Source organism: Lagopus leucura, unplaced genomic scaffold (genome assembly GCF_019238085.1).
Source record: "Lagopus leucura isolate 7727_CA_CO unplaced genomic scaffold, USGS_WTPT01 Super-Scaffold_100029, whole genome shotgun sequence".
Taxonomy (NCBI): Eukaryota; Metazoa; Chordata; class Aves; order Galliformes; family Phasianidae; genus Lagopus; species Lagopus leucura.
Genome location: NW_024962280.1, coordinates 3,214,430 through 3,235,509, shown reverse-complemented (window position 1 = coordinate 3,235,509; position 21,080 = coordinate 3,214,430). Strand labels below are relative to the sequence as shown.

Here is a 21,080-nt window from a genome sequence, read left to right as displayed (position 1 = left end):
TCTCTAACACAGTGTGGTCGTTCTCAAGGGTTGGGGCAATGTTGGCCATTTCCTTCCTGCTGTACCTTCCTTCTCCGAAATGCTGAATTTCTGCATCCATCCCAAAGAAGCAGTGAAGTGTTCTGACAGATGTAACTCAAGAGAATGATGACGCGCCATGGCTATGGGTGGCAAATAAGAGGCAGACGGTTCATTGGTGGATCTGCTGTATCCACAGGCAGAGCCTTTTGCTACACGAGCAAAAGAGATGTGCAATAATACTTTGACTATAATAGACGTAATCTGTTTAGATTTTCTTGTTCGAATAAATAACAAGAGCGGCTAAGGTCAGTTTGCTTGGTAAGGGAAATGGAATTTCTAATGTTCTGTGATGTTTCATTTCAGCGTGGTATTTTCTCACGTTGAGGAAATTGAACAACTGATGGAAAAACAAAGTTCAGAGCAATGTGTACCTTTAAGCAAACATTCCTTCCTTTGGGATATTTAGGTTTTGTGTTTTGCAGGGAACACTGGAAAAGCCTGCTAGAGCACAGTGGCAGAGACATGGAATAATCACATGAAGCTAAATATATGTAATTTTCTGAAATTACAATCTGATAATTACAACTTAAGTGCTGTTTTTAATCACTGTGTTAAAATGATGAGAAATTTTGAGTTTCAGAATAAAAAAGCTGTTTCTCTGCCCACACAATAACTGTCTTCTTGTTCATCTTAATACAACTACCAAGGCAATGCTGTATTGATTAATTCTGTACGCTGTGCCTTGATACCTAATTATTTCTTTTGTCAGCTTGTTGAAATCGGCAAAAATGTCTGATCTTATTCTGCTGTAATGATTTCTATATGAATTTTCAAACAATGAGATCTTCACTTGTATGTACTTGCAGCTCTGATGTTTTAGTCTGTAACTCTGGTGTGCCAGCAGAAGTGATTAATTCCTATTGCTTTTGGGGAGAGAAAAAATGACTGCAGTAAAGCTCTTCTACACTGAAGCCTTTTCTTTTTCTTTCTTTCTTTTGTCTGTAATACAGCAGCTGTTCTGTGCTCGCTTCTTTATTTGTTGATTTTTATTTTTATTTTGGACACAACTTGAATCTTTTTCTTCTTTATTTGTGGCGTTGTCAGCAATTTCCTGATAGATATTCTGCCTTGTCTTTTTTCAGTAGTGATCCAATAGTTACAAAATTTACACTATAAAGACATCAGTGCTTGTTGCTGAATATCTAACATACATTATATGCTTGATTTGCATTCTGGTGGTGCCTTGACCAATGTAACGTTAACATAGATGTGGCAAGAAGCCATCCCTTGTATTGAGTGTAGTTATAAATACATTTTCTGTGGGCTATGCTGGGATTTTACTCTGAGAGAGGGCTCGTTTGTAGAGTGATTGCAGAGTGAACAATGATTACAACCAGTGTTTACAATGATTCTTTTCATTTATGGTAACTGGTAAATAGTTTTCCAAGAAGAGCAATGAATCTAAGAGATCTGTCAGGTAAAGGCATTTGGTATTTACAGCAGTATTCAGCAGAGCTGAAATACCTAAGTTAAAAATAATAATTTCAAGCACCGAGAATGAGTAATTACTTTGATTTAACGTGAAGTTTCCTAACCATCAGAGTTCAGCCTCTGCTCAGGTGTGTCCCCGTCTGATTACCTTGTGTTCATTATTGGGCTGACAGTCAGGATCCAAAAACGATCTCTTTTGGAACCTCCTCGACTCGATCCCTCATTCTTTGTTAAAAAAAAATAAAGCTGGTCACTTCCAAAGAGATCAACAAAACTGTCCAGAACAAAGCAAAGAAACAGAGCCTTAAGGAGATGGGAATTCCCACTCCCCAATGGGAGAACACAGGATGTTTTTATCTAGATTGCTAATTAGAAAAAGGAAGCTCTCTCCTCGTAGGTGAAAAACTTTCATTTGAGATCTCTTTGACTGAAGCAATCGAGAAAAAATTCCTTTTTTTGAGTATTTTTAAAAGTGGATTTATTTACACTTGCAGCTCTTAAAATGAGAGTAGATTAGAATGAAACAATTCAGAAAATCATTGCTTTAGCTTCCTTGGATGCTTCCCTCTCCCATGCGTTGTGCACTGTGTTTAGATAGCTTATCCCAAGACAGATACCCCTTTGGGAGCCACGTGCCCAAAGGGACCTAAGAATGTCTGTTATAAAATGGTTATAGGGGAGAAAACATTCCAGAGCTTGTATCTTGAAAACTTGTATAGAACTAACAAAAGTAATTTATCTGGGCTTTCTGACCTGTAAGGCTGTCTGCAAAGAATTTGAGAATTGATCACAGGAAAGTAGTGAAGATTTTTTTATGATGGAAAGCTTCCCAGAGACATAAACATAGAAATCAGGATAGTTCTTCTTTGATATAACACTTTGCCAATGCACAAATCAGTTTCTCAATGCAAGGTTTTTGCTCCATCACTTGTTCTCACTGTCCCCACAGCAGAGTAATGTCAGTGACTCTCTCTGGTCAAATGTTACTGCTGATAGCAATGCTTTCTGTACAGCTTGTTAACAGTTAGAAAAGATAGCAGTGTGAGCTAAGATACATTTGTTCATAAGAACTTGTGTCCCTTCAAGCCCTGAGAACCTGAGCTTTCCATTTTGCCCATTTCAATATGGCATTGCAGTGATTCTGCAATGAAAGAACTGTAATACAGGCAGACCAAACTCTCCTTATCAGCATTTTGCACACACTGTACCATGTACATCAGAGCAGAAGCAAGTGAACAGTAAATATCCAGCAAAAGTTTGCAAGACTTCAGTCTTTCAATGCCTATGAAAATTTTCAAGACTGCAAGTATTTGCTAGATTGCATTATCTTAACAATTACATTAAAAACCTTTTTTTTCTAGAGAAGCATCTCTCACTTGGTCTCTTGCTCTTGCTAAATAAGCAATATTTTCTTTAAATTGTAACCAATGACAGCAAAAGTGATATAAAAATGACAAGTTGGCATTCTGGCTCTGAACTTCATTGTGATCTGCATTCCTCTTTGTGTCTTGTTCTTTCATCTTTTATAGGTATGAAAGATTTGAACAATTTTCCTGCTAGGGCTAAGGGAAATAATGTTGTATTGCTGTTAAAACCGGTCATTATTCATGTATAAACAGCTCAATTACTGTTTCTCATACCCAATTTTTGAATAAAATATTGATGATGACATATAAATAACTTGTCATGACTTAGCAGAAGCTCTACAAAGCTATTAGAGAAATAAATTGCGAAACTGAGGTACATTCAATAACTGTGTCAAGTGAAAGTCAATATATACAGTTCAGCTGAGGTTTTCTCAGTTTGAATCCTTCTAGGAAGTTCATGTTAACAAAAATCTTGGACACGTTGTCTCCTGATGGCGTGTGATCATGGAAGGGCTGTGATCTTGGGCAGAGGGGGAAGATTCATGGGGCTGAAATTGGAAGACCTTCAAGGTAAGACTGGAACTGGACTCACTGTGAGTTCAGAGAACAACTCTTGATTCTTACGCTATAATATCAGCGCACAAGCAAGAAGCAACGCTTCTACTTTTAATGCTGAATAGGTCTGAATACTTTAATACTCTTACATGAAAAGGGAAGACTGCCAAAACACCCAGACAAACAATTCAGTAGCCAAAGGAAAACAATTGTTTTGTCTTTGGCTATGAAACAGCAACTATACGGTTAAGTCTTTATAATTTCGTAACCCATGTTAGTACATCTGTAACTTTATTTGCCTTGTAAAGAAACTGGATGCTGTTTTCTCTCTTCTGATCTTTTATTTTCTTAGGGCCTTGTCATGAAAGCCACTTTAATCTTCGTAGATAAATCTTCAGGTTTGTGGATTTTTTTTTCTCTTAAGACCTCAGCTGCCTTAAGTCTTTCCATTTCATCATCTTTAAATTTTTTTCGGCAATTTGAAGCCCTATTTATAAACGGATATGATTAAGATTAGGCTATAATAAGTGCTAATCTTTTCCTCCAACTAGGGAGATAAAGCCTATCTTAAACCTGGATGGCTTAAGACAAGTTTTGTTTCTTTATCTGTACAAAGTGAACAAATAAAACACTATCCAGCAGCTGTATTCACAGGAAGCACTGAAGATAATCCCTTCCATTTATTATTGCAAAGTGTTTTTCTTTTTAGGCATCTACCTGCTCAACTTTCAGATGTGTAGGCTGTTGATTACAGAGCTGAAACTTGCTAATGAAAACTGAAAGTCACCTGGTCTGTCATCAAGGCCAATATTTGGCTCTTTTTTTTTAATATTTCTGATTGAATTTGAGGTGAACAGGGACAAGTCCTTCAAGGCATCTGTAAGCAGAAATCAATCACCCTGTCTTTGCACCACTCCTTCAGGTGAATGATCTGTCTTTTTATCAGGTAAGCCCAAATGCTTTGGTGTGCATCCCTCTCTGCAGTTCTCAGTTCAGTTCTACGAGTGCCTAGAAGAGCCCAAGGTTGAGCCCAAGGCTTTTAGTCCAACAAGGGCTTCTGACTAAGCAAAGCAACCCCAATTGGTGCAGAATGCTAAACAATCATCGAACATGATAATGTAACCCTGGAGTTCTGGGGAGCCTGAAGGGCAGTTTTGAAAGCAAACATAACACATCGTAGAGTCTTTGACCTCAAGATTTTTATAGAACGACAGGCTGAAATGCTGAAATGAGCATTTTATGACACGGAACAATAGCTTTGGCACACAGACCACAGGAGTCATCTACCCCCTGGATAACTTTGGTGTTTCCTCACTGCCTTCCTTGAATATGCCCAATGCCTGTGTTTCTTCTGAGCAGATTTAACCAGCCCTTGTGCATCAAGCAAAGGGGATTATGCTGTTTAGGAGTTAGCGTGCATTTAAATAGCTTTAATACTCCAGACCATCTTAAATGGGATCTGATGTAAGGAACCATGCTGCACAGCTGGTTGATTGGTGTCTTTCATTCTCCCTATCAATCTGCAGCCAAAAACACTGAAGGAAGAACAAAATTCTTGCTGTATGATGAAGTAGAGCAAGTAATTCATTCCTAATAACTAACCTGATCTCCTGAAGACTGCAAATACCCTGCTTTTATTGGAAGTGTATTAGTAGTACACGGTCAGGTAAATAAAATGATTTCCATTTCCTGCCTGAACATGAGACCAAGTTGTTCCAAAGCAAATTTAAAGTTCATTTCCTGCAAATATGGGTATATGAGATTTTAAAACTAGCTTTTCATTCATGAAAATGGGATTTGAATGACATGAACGTTTGTGGAAAGCAAACAACAACAACAAAAAAAGTTTGAGAGAAAACAAAAAGATCCTTTCCTCATTTTCATTATTAACCTATTAACTCATTGCTCCCTGGCCCCACAAAGCCTGAAGTCTTAAGTCTTGTACCTTGCCTTCATAAAGAACAGTGTCTCCCTGTTGTTTTATCAGCCTCTGCTGTAGGCACACAGTGCTACAGCCACCGCAGACCGAGGCAGGATGGGCAGGGTGACTTTATTGAAGCAGAGCCTGCTCCCCTCCTTGGCAGCTTTCCCCTGCAGCCCACCTCTGTACTGGCACACAGCTGCACACAGTGACTCACCTCCTTTGGGAATGCAGGAAGCTGGCTGGAAGTAAAATTGGCCAAATCAAGCCTGAGGGCCACAGAGCACTTAACATTCATCTGTCTCAAGGGCTGAGCCTTATTAGTGGCATGAAAATGTGGTCAGAGAACGTGATCTTGGAATAGCTTATGTTGGAGGGGACCCTTAAAGATCATCTAGTTCCAACCCCCTGCCACGGGCAGGGTTGCCAGCCATAGACCAGGCTGCTCAGGGTCCCATCCAACCTGGCCTTGAATGCCTCCAGAGATGGGGCATCCACGACCTCTCTTGGCAGCCTGTGCCAATGCCTCATCACCCTCTGATAAAAACGTGATACAGGGAGCTGACTAGGGAGGCCCCAATAACTGACAGGCTCAACCCATAAATTGCCCAGAACTAAACTGAACAGACCTCCTTAATTCCCTATTTCATCTGCCAGCTTTTTCTGCCTCTGCAAAGAGGGACTTAGTCATATGTACCTTACCTGAAGTTACAAGATGAACCATTTAAAAATGACTGAGTTTTGGAGTTTCACAGACCTGATCCAATGACAGCTGCTTCCAATTATTACAGAAGAATAATCATTACTATTATTACTTAAAATCTGTTGCTCGAAATAAATTTAAGGGGCTGCAAATCAAAATAGGAATATGACCCTATAATTCAGTCTTGGTGAAGTTATTTTGTCTCTGTGCTCAGGTGTTCTTTCTAACTGTAGCTTTAAATACACAGGTTCAAAAACACTGCTCTGAATTACTATAATATGGAACTGAATAGACAAAATCTACCAAGTCAACAAACCTGGTTTCACCTGTTGAGAAGATCAATGTGGAACCAAAGGTAGTTAATGGCAACAGGAAAAACCTTGAGAAACACAGAAGGTTTATAACTTACAGCACAACTCCACCAGATGGATTTTAGTTGAATTTCAGCTTCTTTATAAACTTTATATTTACTTTCAAGAAAAGCGACTCTAAGAGAAATTATTCGTTCACCCCTTTATTGTATGTGATCTGCATTTGTGAAAGTTGATTGCAGAAATATGCAATTACATTTGATGATGAAAATCAGGTTAAAGTATAGAAATGAAGAATAGAACTGAAAACCAGAAATGACACACAAAATAGCTGAAACTTAAATCCTGTAATTATAAATACGGTGATGTGCAGAATGCCAGCATCAGACTCTGCATTACTTCATCTCTCATGTGTATAAATCTAACAGCTCAAGTCTCAAATAAAACAGGCTTTTGACACTCTTCCAGCTACAGCACTTGACCCAAAGCCCACAAAGTCAGCATGAATCACTGAAGTTTTGGCAGTAAAATGCCAATTTTTCTGGGAAAAAAGAAAGAATCTTACATATCAGCTAAAAGCATTGCATTTTTCCTAGCGGAGACTTTGAAATTACAAGTAATCTTAAGCACTGTAGCAATGAATGAGACGCAGTTTATCCAGAACAGCATTAATATTGCGTTCTTTAAAGATAAGAACCTACTGGCAACTGAAAGAGGAGATGTGATCTGAAGTCCTGCATTTAGGTGGCTATATGTGACAGGTTTTCCCTACAGGAAAGAATACGTTTAAATGCTAAACCAGATGCTTTCTCAGTGATGAGGGAACCCCAGTTGGCCGCCATGTTGGCCACCCTGTTGCGTGGTCTTTAGAAATATTTTCTTAAAGCAAATGATAATTTATTTCTCCCTTTTCATCAGAACATCTCCATTGAAACGTCTGTGACGTTGTTTTACAGCTGAGAATATCAGGACACATTTTTTTTAGATTTACACGTATTATACAAACTGCGATTCTTTCTCAAGATCAAAAACGCACACGTGTTTCCACAGGCTCTCAACACAAATTGCCTGTCAGGGTAATATCTTGAAAACCGTGCTGTAACCAGGATGATGAAAGAAAATTACTGGCAGGCAGATTATACAGCTGTGTAACTTATTTAGTGCCTCCCAGCCTGAATGCCTATGGGACAGATGCAAATTCTCCAACTGAAGCACATCTCAGAGCACATGCACTTCTAACAGACAGCGGCTCGCGCTTATTAAGCTTGGTTTGGGTCGCAAGCACAGTGTGCTTTTGCCTCAAATGACAGCTTCTCTCCAAAGACTTTTTTTTTTTTCTCCCCATCCATTACGAATAAGGATCTGGCCGCTGATATTAAAGGTCTAGGCTCGGAGCAAACAAACCGAAAGACGTGAGGGATTAAAACACGATTATCCTGTCACTCACTGTAGACATGCAACACAGACACCCATCGCTTTAACCACAACCCCCCCCGGCCGCAAGAAGTGCTCTCACCCCACACGGCTGTTTCGCCTCCCCTCCCCGCAGCGTGGAATGGACTCTCCCGCGCAGCCCGCCCCTGGTGAGGTAACGCGTCGCTGTTGCCATGGAAACGGCTGTGGCGTCGCCGCTGCGGGAACCGTTGAGACGGCTGAGGCGGGATCTTCCTTCCCGCCTTGTGCCCAGGTTCCGGCGTAAGATCCGTGTTGGTGGGCGTTCGATGCAGGTTGTGATACGTGCTGTAGTCAGCCTTTGGATTCTATGGGTTTATTAATGTGAGAAAGCTTGTCCGGATGGTGACTGCTCCCTGTGGTTTGAAACAAACTGCTGTGGTCTCATCTGTTTCGCGCTAAACTCCACGAGCTGCGATCGTCTCGTCCATTTTGAAGCTGTTAAGCTGTCCTTCAATGGATGAGGAAGAAATTTCAGCCAGCAGTTCAGTTTGCTTTTAGGTTCTCCTCCACCAGCTGTTAGTAATCACTGACCTGTGTGAATCCCTCAACTGAGATATCATTGAGATGCACTTTAATTGCACTAATGCTTATTTTCAGGTTTTGCGTGAACGGACAGCTGAACTTTAGCCCTTGAGCTCAGTTACCCATTCGATGTTTCCGAAATAGCTTCTCTGCAGCACTGAAGTCCTGCTTTTAGCTGGAATCTATCAACCAACAGCTGAAGAACCAAAGGTTTGTCATCTGTAAGTCTTTGCTGCTGTGCTTGCAATCGGCTGCTGGCGTGCTCCTTCAGCCTGCTTAGCCTGTGTTAGTTACACTGCAAATGTTCTAGAGCAGGGATGGATGTTAGGCTTCTTTTTGGGCTTCTTGCTGTATAAACTTGCCTGTTGGAAGAGTCCTTACTCCAGTCTGGAAATGCTGAGAGTAGGGAATAACTACTCTGCAAGTTACCTTCCCATTTTGAAACAATTTGGGTAGGACTGAAGACATTTATCATTATTCATATGTGAAGACGTTTATCATTACAAATCAGCTGAAACAGTTTGACTTTGTAGGCGTTGATATTGTTTTCTCCTCACTGCTTGGGTGTCCTTCCAGAAAAATGTATTTCACTGTGTATTAAGGTACTTTCTTTGAACTTCAGGGAATTGCCCACACGAAACTGAAAAGTAAGTTTTTCCCCTGGTATCGTGAATGTAACAACAAGCTTTTCTTTCAACTAAATATAATCTGGAGTTGTTTTAGGTTTTTAGTGACGCCATACAAACCACTTCCACTCTGCATTTCTCTTTCCATGCGCTGGTATTTCTTGGCTTTCTAACAATTTTTTTACTGTTTTTAATTTCAATCAAATGAACACTTCATAAGGTTTCTCATTGTAGATGATGCAAATTCTCTCTCTCTCTTTTTATTTTTTATTTTTTTAATTTTTTTTTATTTTTTCAGGAACAGACAATACTGGGAACCATGAACAAAAATAATTTTGTGATACTCCCAGGTTCAAAAAGCGGAACCTCTGTGAGATTAAAATCAAAGTAAGTTCATTTTATCTGACCGTGATAGAAATGTTGTATCAGCATTTTTATTAAGTTGTCAAGAACTGTTAGGTGGAACAGCTTATGTGTGTGCAAATGAAACACAGACAGAGTTGGATTAGTTTTAGATTAGCAAGATAAGCTTATATTGGAGAAGCTTTATCACTACAAAAACAAAGAAACAGCATTAACAAACCGTAAATATCTTCATGTTGTCTTCTGATCTGAGGCCTTTCAGGTCTTATGAGAGTAAAAACCTGCAGTTTACTGGAGAGACTGGAATCTCTGGATCTTCAGAATGCTGCTTCTTTCAGTAAAGCCCGCTATGACAGGGCAGTCTTGGTTGTGAGAAGGTTGTTCTTGACCTGCAGTTAACTTTGCAGAGCAGTTTTCAGTCTTACTAGAGACAGAAGGGTAACCTGCCTTTTCTTTTCCTTGCTGCTTTAGTGTCTTTCAGATGTCTTAATGTATTTCATGTAGTTCCTATTGTATATTTTACTACTGTGATTTCTCTAGAACTGTCAGAGAGTTGCAACTGGAGAAAATACAGTTGGAAATGGAAAACAAAGAGGTGGAGAAGAAATTACGACAACTGCAGTCCAACATGAGCAGAGAAAAAGAGGAGAGAAAGTAGGTGACGTTTCTGGGTGCAGACCCTGCAGTCAGTTAGCATACTACAGTCTGTACTAATAGCAGTATGAACAGAAATGATGAAAAGTATATGGCAGTAAGAAAAAATGTGGTGAAATATTCAACATGCTCTTGACCTTTTCTTCTGGGGAGCCTGTTGCTGCTGTTCTTAGCTGGTCCGTAGGGAGAGTTTTCCCTTTCCTTTTCCATCTTCCTTCTTCGTTTATTTTATTTTTATCCCCTAAAATAAACAGTAATCTGTTCTGTTAGAGTTAGTACATGTTTAATAAGCTCCTTCTTGCCTTCATTCATAGGAAATCAAGTGCTTATCATTGGAAGTCTGGACAAGCAGGAGCGATGACTGTCCAAGCCCTACTTTTATCACAAAACAAAGAAAAAATCAATAAGGTAATAAGCTATCAACATATTTGCAAATAATGCTATTTAAAATGAGAGATTTAGGTGATTTGTGCTACGAAATATGGGAATTTTAAATACAGCAGGAATAAAAAGCTGAGTAATTCTGAGTAAAATTTGTGTTTCCTTTTGAACTAGAGGAACATCAAGCTCTGCCTAGCCATCTGTTGTTTTTTTAATTGCAATAGATACTGGATTGGTAAAAGCTGTGCTAATTTGCTGTTGTGAGAGTCCAATTTGGTATAGCTGGAAGTCATCATAAGCCTGCTGTAATAAGTCTGTGGCATTGTGTCTTGAGTAACTTGAGCTGAGAAAGTTCTTTCCAGTATTTGTACTCTAATACATTAGTATGTAAATATATATGTCAACACTCTTTCCTGTAGGTTTCTTCAGGAAAAGTGAAGTTGCAGCTACTGAAAGAACCACTTCAAGGTAATGGTTTCTTTATTAACTTAATTAAGAACCCACTAACTTCTGGCAGAGTATCGGGTTCTTGAAGGTTGCTGCGATTAAGCAGTAAAGAATAAATCAGAGATTGTGGTAGCAGGTTATTTGGTTTTGTTATTTTTCCCCAGTGCCAAAGAAAGAACCATTTAAGCATGAAATGTCAAATTATGGAGCTCATGAAAAAACTGAAGCAAAGGAGATGGTTTCTCCTCGTCCACATACTAAGAATGCAGGGCTGGTAAGTATGTGGTATAAAAGGTATCAGTAGAATACGTGCATATAAAAGCTTTGTAACAGTATTTAGGCATGATTATGTGGTATAGTATATAGGAAAAGTGTGTGGCCTACAGGAAGGAGTCTGGCATAGGTCTCTTCAGTGAACTCCATATGTGGAGATACAGATGTGCACTCTTAAAACACACATTCAAGTCTGAATGTTAGTTTTTGTCTTATGCTAGCTTTTCTGTGCAGTGCTGTTGTATTGCAGTCAATGGAAGTGTGTTCCTTCTGCCTCCCTTCTTGGAGAGGGAAATGGAACTGAGTCGAACTTTCAGCCTTATTTTTCCTGGCAAATACGAGATTTTTATATATATTTTACACTTATTCAGCTGCTGGGAATAGTAAGTCATTTAGGGGCTGCTTGCTTCACTGGGATGGTCCACATGAGATGCCAAGTTAAAACTATTAGATGCACAGTAACTTACAAACAGGAGAAAAAAAATAGCTATCTAAGACTATTTTGAACCAACTTTAAATGATCTGACTTAACTGGAATGGAATTCTTATAGTAATAGGGTTTTTCCACCTGTTTGTATGAATATGTTGGTAGTGTTATACACGATGACATCCTCTTCAATTCAATGATTGCTTTCAATGATAACAGCTCAGTACACCTTAAGTAAAGGAAGGCTTTACGTGTTGATCTCCAGGAGTGGCAGAGATAAACAGCTCTCTTATCAGGTCTTTAACGGCGGGCTTCCCCATGCTTTGTTTTCATTGGTTGGCCCAGCATGTGCATGTGGCTGAGGAAGACTTGAGATTGCTGCGATAGAAGCAAGCTGAATGGTTGTAGGCAGATAGCGCATATCCAGTAGTCTGTGCATATGTTGTACTTCTAAATACTTCGTACTTAAATACTTAGATAAGCAGGATGCGTTGATAATTCTGTCTGCTTTCTGAACTCGGGCTTGCTGGCAAAGTTACACTGGAAATCATCATTATGAACGATGAGCTTGTGTGTGTGTCTTTTAGCAAAGGCAAGCAGGAAGCCTACCCTCCAAAACTCCTCTGAACATTACCTGGCATCAGAACCACCTGCGTTTTTGCTTGTCTTAGCGCTCAGCTGGAATTCATTCATTCCCCGCCTGTTTAGTGCGGTGACCGCCTGGGGACACCGGCTGTCCCCGAGATCACCGCCAGGGGGCGCTGCGGCTCCACTACGGCTCCAGGCGGGGCAGCGGGTCCGGCCGCGATCCGCGGCTGCTGCTCTGCGAGCCTCTGTGACTGCGGGTTATTGGATTGTTGTTCGGCACGCTTGTGTGAACTCTTCGCACTCTGTTGATTGTTGACGTTAGCGTGTGTTTGCCACCGTCTCTCTGCTTTCTATATCTGGTTCTCTTGATTCTTCTATTGTGCCGTTTGGTGGGAAGTTTATTTATAACAAATAAAAAGGTTTCATGTTATTCCATAAACAGACAGAAGCCAGTACACGTCCTGGAAAACTGCAAGTTGTTGATCCCTTCAGATTTACTTCATTGGTGAATGAAACAAACATTAATCATGAGGAGAAGGTGGACAGCAAGCGCGGGGTCACTTCAAACAAGTTGACATCCTCACCAGCGTCAGCAGTCACTGCTGAGGTACTGTGCAGTTCAAAGCCAAAATCCTTTTAAATGTTTGTGACACCTTCAGCTGAGTGATCTGAGGTTTCACTGTGTGCCGAGGGATCAAATTGTCAACTTTAACAGTCTAGTGACCTGCAATTATGTATATCTGACCTATATACGCAGGATGTAGGCTCTCTGACTAATGCTTTGTGCCTCCTAAAGTATTTACTTCTTTTTTTGCATATGCTATTTTTTTCCCCCTTATTTTGCTCTTGACAGAACACTTGAGTTTAGTTGTGGGCAAGATCACTTAACAATTGAGTGGGTTTGATTATCAGAGCAGCACAGAAAACTGGGTTCTGCATTTCCTTAGCTGAGAATAAAAATGTTGATATTGTGTATGTAACCAGAGAGAGGATTATTATCAGAAGTGCTGTATTAATGATGCTGTGGAACTGATTTAGGAGCTCTCTTCAGAATCGGACTGGACAGGTCTTGACAATCAGGACACAGGGATCTTACTAAATGGCATGTTTAATGAGGAGGAATCTGCAAAGATTTTTCAGGAAGCTTTGATTCAATGGAGGAACGGTAATCGTGACCACAGACCAGAACAGCATACTGGTGAGGTTCTACCAGGTATGATTTCTTTGTTGTTGTTTGAACTGCAATTTTAAAAGCATTAGTAGCCATTTGGATAAGTTAGCAGCTATCTTAAGTAGCAAGGATGGGTTTTCTGCCAGAACAATGAATGTTTATTCTTTCCTCTACGTTCTACTGTAAATTAGCAACAACCTATTAAGTTTTATGGCTACCACCACTGCTGAAAATACTGTGCAATGACTGGTTTTAAGATCTCATGCACCCTACTGAGATTATTTTTTAATTTACTTTTAGTAATAAGAAGTCAGGTAACAGTTAGATGCACAATCCTATCTAAACCTGCATAAAACCAGTGTTTTCTGCAAATTCTGACAGCATGAATTCCTTCTGGCTGAGTCCAGTAAGTGGAAACAAGTTGTAAATTATGCTTTAAATGACTCAAATCTCCCTTTATCTTTTTGTAGAACAAGATTATCCTGATATCCTAAATGATAGAATTGAGCAAAGGCTTAGGTGGGCATAGACTGCTGGCTTGATGTTCATTCAAAAATAACGTACCTAAATATTGAACTTGTAAATATCTGCATTTGTGTTGTTTTCTTTAATCATTCTAATAGAATCTGTGGAAAATCATGAGGTACAGACCAATCTTTCTGTTATGAAAGAACACGTCCAAATTCAGTTCAAGGAGAGTGGCCTGAGCTACATGGAGAAACTCTTGCTTAAGAAATACAAAAGGTATTGTGGAAGTGGCTGGTACTAGCAAAAGTAGTCAGAAATGCTTCATGGCACTAACAGAATTCCATTGGAACTTTGTGATGCTGGGGGATTGATTAGGATGTCTGTTTACTGGGTATGTAATTGTGCAATGTAGCCATTGTAGCCAGACTTGATGACTTCATATATCAGAATTACTGCAGAGTATTTGAAGAGAGTCTTTGCTGTCAATGGGTTGCAGAATTTGAAGGCCAATGATGATATTTGGAAGCCTGATTTTTATTTCAGGAATTTTATACAGGAAAAAGTGTGCCCTTTAAGATAGTGCTGTAAATATAACAAACACTTGCTGAGTTCCTGCAGCACGAGGTTATCCCATCATTCATTGAACAGAAGTGGCTGCTTTTTAGCAGTAGTAAACAGTATGGATTTTTTTTGGATGACATAAAAAAAAAAGCTAACTTTTTAAAAGCCTGATTATAATTTCTTTTTTTGTTGGTGATGGTGGATTATTTTTCTTTTTTTTCTTTTTTTTATTAGGACTTCTGCTGATGAAATGCCTTCTAGTCGCCTTACAGATTTAAGGCCTGAGCGTAAACTGACTGCATTACACAAAGCTGTGACTGGAGGAGAGGAAGAAGGAAATGCTGGTCATACAGATGATTTAACAGGTGTAGTAGACTTGTCATTGAAATTAAATATTACATATTTGGGAGGTAGATACTTTTTAGCTATGGTTTTTGAAATATACATTCTTAAACAGTTTCTGCCTGAAAAAAGCAAGCAACTAACTTAGAAAGTAACGTAATAGTTTGTGTTTTTAGAAACGTATCACAGGCATGAGAAAATAAAATGCGTTATATTAATTATATTTTGTAGTTGAGGAGGTGAGGAGATACTGGACATCTGTTTTTAGAGAGGAAGAACCCAAGAGTGGTACGGAAAGTGTGGAGTCATCTCTGAAAATTGAACTTCTTGATGATGTAAGTATGTGCTGAAGAACTTTGTAAACCTTCACAGCCATCTTGTATGGTTTAAGTATTGACCTGTTGAAATCTTAAACTAGCAACGACATAGTAATTTGTAATGAAAATATATGCACACATTGCATCTTCTGATCATCTTCATAAAAACATGGAAACTGCAGCTTTCACTTCACAGTAATTTTCTCCTGTGGTGTCTGTGGATCCTTAATGTATAGGAATGACACAGAAATGAAGTCTGCAGGCATTTTGTCACTTTGGTTTGTGGTACTTAGACTTATATTTTATTGCTGAATATGTATTTGTTTTTAATTAGTCTTACGACGTGGAGTTGGAAGAATCGTGTGACTTCTTGGTGTGTGAAGCTGAGGCTACAGGAATGAATAACCAGAGAAATATGGAACCGTTTGAAGAGTTTGGAAGGTGTGAGAAGAGATTATTTGTGAGAGGAAAGGAGTGATTTCTAATTTGATTAATGTTCACAAGTAACTGGCAGAACTTATCCTTAATAATTAGAACTGATATCAAGTGAAATGTGCGATTTTTCTGACATCCCAAAGTGTAGTTGGTAGGATGTGATCTGTTTTGGTGTATTTTACTCCTGTAATCTTTCCTCTGTTTCCAAGTGCTTCAGCAATTGCAGATCAGCAAAACACAATGCCAGACCTTTTGCCAAAGGAGACTGCAGCCATGATGAAGTCATCTTGTCACTCGACTTTTGCGGCTGATGCTCAAAGTCGTTCACCTTCTGATGGAAATCTTGTTTCCTCTAAAGAAATCTGGCAAGGTAGATTTTCATAGCTTTCTTTTTTCTGTTGTATACATAAGTTTTATATGCAGTTCTATCATTCTCATGATAGTCAGCTATTGATAATAGTAATTTTTTTTAAATTAACCATTTGTTGAGCTATGTATGTGCCATGAGCACAACTTGTGTGGTAGTTATCTCACTTCTGTGAGCTTTTATTTGAACGATAGCTGCTCTAATGTGAGTTGTAGACTGGAAAGAAATCCATTGTTAAGCAGAATGTGATCTTACAAATCTGTTTCAGTGTACAGTATTAAACATGTGGCACGTGTCTTTTTATCCTTGCCCATTGCAAGAGGCTTGGAACTAAATGCTCTTTAAAGATCCCTCCCAATTCAAACCGTTCTATGATTCTTTTCATGTAGGAAAAATGCTTTTATATTGATTAGCTGAAGAAAAGTATAGATTATAATATTTGCTGTGTGAAAGATGGTCTCTGGTATAAGTGTTCCAGTGCCTGTTGCATTCAGCGTAGTCATGATGAATTCTTACACACATCAGTGGTTCCAGGGATCTTATTCTGTGTCTTAAGCATATTCAGAGTAGGGCACTTGATTAATTTTAAGAAATGTGTTGGTCTGTAAGGATCCTTTTTTTCTTAACCTTGCAAGTACCAAAGGCTTGCTCCAGCATTCAGGACCTAAAGTGTGTTCTGTTTGTACTTAATACAAGGAACTGTTTATATGAGTCTTCAAACAGGGGGGAGGAGGATCGAGAGTTGACAAATGAGGTGCAGCTTATGCTTTTTTATAGTAAGTGCAGAAAACTTAATAGATTTCTTCATATCACCTTATGTTAAATGCAGCAGATACAGTAAGTGTGCTTTAATACAAAATCAATAACGATTTTCCTTTTAATAATTCTTAATTTCAGGAGATGGGAGATGGGTTACTGACATGAGCTTAAGCAAGCAAGCTGATGAGTCTGTAGTTCAGGCTGTCTTAGGAAGTCAAATGAGTAGATCTTCAAGTGGTCTCAAGACTCATAGAATTTCTCCTCTGGTAACATGCAGACCATGCTCAGGTAAGAATAATAATCTTGAGATCCTGCTTTAATAGTTTATTTTGCCTAGTATTTATTTTTAAGCACATTTGTAACCTTGTTTCTTTAAAGCAGAGAATGTGTTTTATGGATCTATTTGTTGTAGGCCCCCTGTTTGTGTTGAAAGATGTTGAACTGGGAAATTATTTTGGTTTTTTGTTCCAAATACAGAGTAAAAGAAGAAGAAACAACCACCAAAACATCAATATTACAAAAGTTTTGGAGTTTTGACAGGTATTTAAATGACAGGGATGGTTTCAGCTGCCTATATGAGGACAACCAATACCTGACACACAGCTCTTTTTCTCTTACAAATGTTCCTGACAGCCTTGGATTGCTTTAGATGAGTGGAACATATGCAGTCTTTGAGTCAGTTTGACTTGTTCCAGCTAGGAAGCACAGAGTTTGAGATTTGTCTGTATGAGTAGTAACTGTTTAAATTAATGATTGATTTTAATCCATTTAGATCAACTCGTAACTTAAACTACAGGTTACGTCATTGATTATTTTTATCTTTAAGAAATCTTCATTATCTTTATGAAATCTTGAGTTTGCTACAAGTTGTGATCTTGTGTGATTTCAGGGAATGATTCTATCAGACCTCGATCATCAGATGTGCTGCAACGTAAACTGACCAGAGATTGTTCAAAATACACTCATCCAAGACCAGAGAGTTCACCTCTGCGTGCATTTAGAGCTAATACTGAGATATCAAAGCACAAGGATGTTGATGTAATTAAACAAGATGAGCATTGTTGGGAATATGCTGCTGACCAAGAAGCCTTACTCTGTCTGGAAAAAGAATTACAAACTTATAGAGGTAAGTGATAATATTGCTTTTTCCCCTTAGAGGTAAGGTAATGAAAGCATGTAGCTATTTCCTTATTTTTTGCCCTAATATCAGTTAGATCTAATAATATGAAACCAATTAACTATGCAAGACTAGTTGAACTGTGATTTATTTCTGTTTGATCATGCTTTAATCTACCCCTAATTTAGTAGAAGCAGCTGTTTCATGCAACTGTCTTAATTATTTTATTTATACTCTGCGATTTCACTGCAGGGATCTGCAGAATATGTGTATGGTATCAGATAAAGATTTGCTTTCAAATAAGTATCCTTTCCTTCAATATGTATCCTTACCTTCAAAATGGGCACCTTAACTGTTGTTAGAAGCTAGATTTGTGATACAGGGCTAGCAGGAAAGGGAAAAGATGGACAGAAAATTCTGTGAACCTATCCTGATGAGAATTGCCAGTAATGAGGCACTATGGATCTGATATTGTCTCACTTTGGGTTTGACTCGAGCAACTTTGCTTTAAGACTGTCCCAGTCTTTATTTCCCCTTTTCATTCCACTTCCTTGGAATATTTTTCATATGTGTGGAAGCCTGTAGCAAAAATGTGTGACTAGCTGGAAAAATAATAATGCTTGCATCTGTGTTATCTAACAACTCTAGGCTGTGGCACTGGCTGATTATCCCTTTGGATTAGTACTTGTTGTGTATCCACTACTGTTTTAAGTGCATTCTGCCATTATCAGTCTGCCTTTGCTGCTGTACACCAAGGTCTCCTACTGGACCTTACCAACAGTGTTTCTTATTGTGTTGGTGTAAGCAGCTCAGAACTGAACTCTCCATTATTTCTAATGATATAGGAGCCATATAATAAAAAGTCATAATTCACTTGAGGGCTTGTAATGGCATCCTTTACCAGTTACAATTAGTTAAACACTTAATGCTTTCGTTGATACTGTGAAACTCTTTAAAATTGATAGTGTAAATAATGTAGGTTTTATTTTCTTGGTTATATTAGTCACTGAAATGACTGCAGATATTTCAGATCCTCAAGAAAAACTTTACAGCCTAACTTCTGAAGACGTAACCTCCTCCAGCAGACGTTCAAGGAAGATATATGGAAGTGTTACAGATTTCCATAAAACCCTGGATCTAAAAGACTACAGCACAGCTGATATGCTTGGGTAAGTTAAATTCCTCAAGTATGTTTTTATGGTACTGTAAAAATTTTAATATGCCAAACATCTTCCCAGAACTGTAAAACAGTCTTAACTTTCTGATTTTACTTTGTATACTTATTACTAATGTCAGCATGACCTATTTTGTATCTTGTTTGTTTTTTAAGTTGGTAATTGCATCTCAGATTAAGAGTAAAGCAATGTATTTTTGAGATCTCCAATTAGGAATGTTGAGATTTAAAAAATAAAAATAAAAATGCTTTGTTAATATGCAGCACTGATATTTAAAATGAATGTTACAAGTCATCTGAGGTCTCTGCTTGAAAGATTGCTTTAAAAGGAGTTGTGAGCAAATGAGACAATTACGTTTGACTGATTTGTGATGTATCATTCATGTTGCTTTGGAGACTGAGGAGGAAATTAGAAAAGAGGACATTCCCCAAAGTTCTGTTCTGCCATTGTTTTCTTATTATGATCTTGTAGCAAATAATGGTGAGGCACTATATATTGTGTGAAGGTAGCTGACTTAGACTTTTGTGTTGATACTACTGAAATTACAGTGCACTAGAAATCTAAACTATATTTGCAGTACAGTTGGTGTTAAAAAGGCTCACTTTTCTGGCTCTACCATTCTGGATTGTGGGGTTTCTTCACTAAGGCATACTAGTGACAAGGTTGTTTACCTCTTCTTTATTCATTTACATCTCCTAAATAAAATGTGATAAAAGCTGAGGGGTTGAAACTGAATAGAGTAGGTTTTGGTGTATGCAAAACATACAGTAAAAGCTATTTAGTGCCTTTATTCCTGTGCATGAACGCATGTCCCTGAGGCTTTACACAGTTGCTAGAGGAACTTGAGCTGCTGAAAACCTCTGTGTTGTGTTTGTTTTAAGGGGCTGTGATGAAGACCACATAGATGATGAGGAAGAAATTCTGGAGGATAAACAGCAGGTTCTTGCATTACAGTAAGCTTGTGAGGAATGTAATGATTCCATATCTTTGCACTTTGTATGAAAACAAAGAAGCAGATGAAGAGTAATGAGTTCTGTTGATGTTATTTATTAAAGATTACTTTGTAAATTTGTAAATAAAAATGTTTAAAAATCACTCCACTTGGATTATTTTTCTTACTGTGGAAAAACTAACAGGATAAAAGAAAACTGAAAAGACTTGTTGGGAGATGCCCTGCATTCTCAGGCACAGCAGCTCCCTTCAGCTTTCTTCACAGCGTGGTGGTGGTTTTTTCATTTGTTTTTGATGTATGTCTGAAATGTAGTGAAAGCTTTTGTGTTTGGTGCGATGCTTTTCTCCACTGTGGTTTTTATGATATTTTGAAGGTATCTTAATCTTTTCTCTGGTTTTGGTCACCAAAGAAATGAAACTACCTAATTGCACTTATTAAAAGTTAGGACTTGGTGTCAAAAATGCAAGATTTCTCTCTGCTTGTGTTGGGAGACTTTGCAAGTGGGACTAACTGTAAGCTTTTGAATGATAATTGCTGTTATCACCTGACACAACTAAAATTAATGGAATTTTTTCACTGAAGCTTTTGTATAGAAACTTTATAACTTGGTTTATGTTTTTTCATCTGTTCCACTGTTGTAATGGTTTAAGTGGGGAGTTTGTATAAAATGTGGCTCTATGAATCTACTGTATGTGTATTTGATTGTTATTAACATTTCTGTTTTTAATGAAGGGATTGTGTCCATTTCAGTCATTATTCATCACAGCAACAATGATGATTAACTGATCAGTAAATAATGAAACCTGATATTAGATGTCTTGTAATGAGGATCATGATTTTCATCACTACATTAACATATGCAGGTAGTTTTACTAAGTTTGTTTTGCTTGAATGTTTAAGGGGAGTCTTTGAGTGCTCGTGCTGGAAACCTAATGGATGTTTAGAGGTGGCAATTGACCTGCTTTAATGTAACAGAAGAAATGTTCTGATGCATGAGGTGGTTTCTGGCAATTAAACACACACTTATTGGTGTCTTCCTTGCTGCTATTTAACTCTAAAGTGGTGTGCAGTTATTTTCTATCTGCCCCTCAGTTATGCACTGAACACTGCATCAGTTTCTTTTACAGAAAGGAGTACTTGAGTGAGCCTAGCTCGTAAAGAGTAGAGTGATTGGGCTGAGCAGACCATGGTTTGACTTCCTGCTATGTTTCTTATCTTTAAGGTGAGGGCGTATTTTTTCACTTTAGTTTCCTTTACGAAGTTTACCGTATATCTATGTTTCATTACAGGAGCTCTTTGCCAGGAACTCTA

At 38.4% G+C, this 21,080-nt stretch overlaps 1 protein-coding gene across 4 annotated transcripts; it reads left to right on the top strand.

Moving 5' to 3' along the window:
* Positions 1-7,962: 7,962 nt before the first annotated feature.
* ZBBX (zinc finger B-box domain containing) lies at positions 7,963-20,460 on the top strand. 4 transcript variants are annotated; one of them, XM_042881236.1, is made up of 18 exons: positions 7,963-8,339; positions 8,422-8,556; positions 9,271-9,359; positions 9,876-9,989; positions 10,304-10,397; positions 10,790-10,838; positions 10,982-11,091; positions 12,548-12,712; positions 13,144-13,303; positions 13,900-14,020; positions 14,540-14,670; positions 14,879-14,982; positions 15,299-15,405; positions 15,609-15,769; positions 16,664-16,813; positions 17,415-17,651; positions 18,673-18,811; positions 19,699-20,460. In XM_042881236.1, the coding sequence occupies exons 3-18, from the start codon at positions 9,292-9,294 to the stop codon at positions 19,772-19,774; spliced, it is 1,986 nt and encodes a 661-aa protein (XP_042737170.1). In that variant the 5' UTR covers positions 7,963-8,339; positions 8,422-8,556; positions 9,271-9,291; the 3' UTR covers positions 19,775-20,460. The 4 variants fall into 4 exon arrangements, with proteins under 4 accessions (XP_042737170.1, XP_042737169.1, XP_042737168.1 ...); XM_042881235.1 differs by having other exon boundaries at positions 18,664-18,811; XM_042881234.1 differs by having other exon boundaries at positions 13,144-13,318.
* Positions 20,461-21,080: the final 620 nt, after the last annotated feature.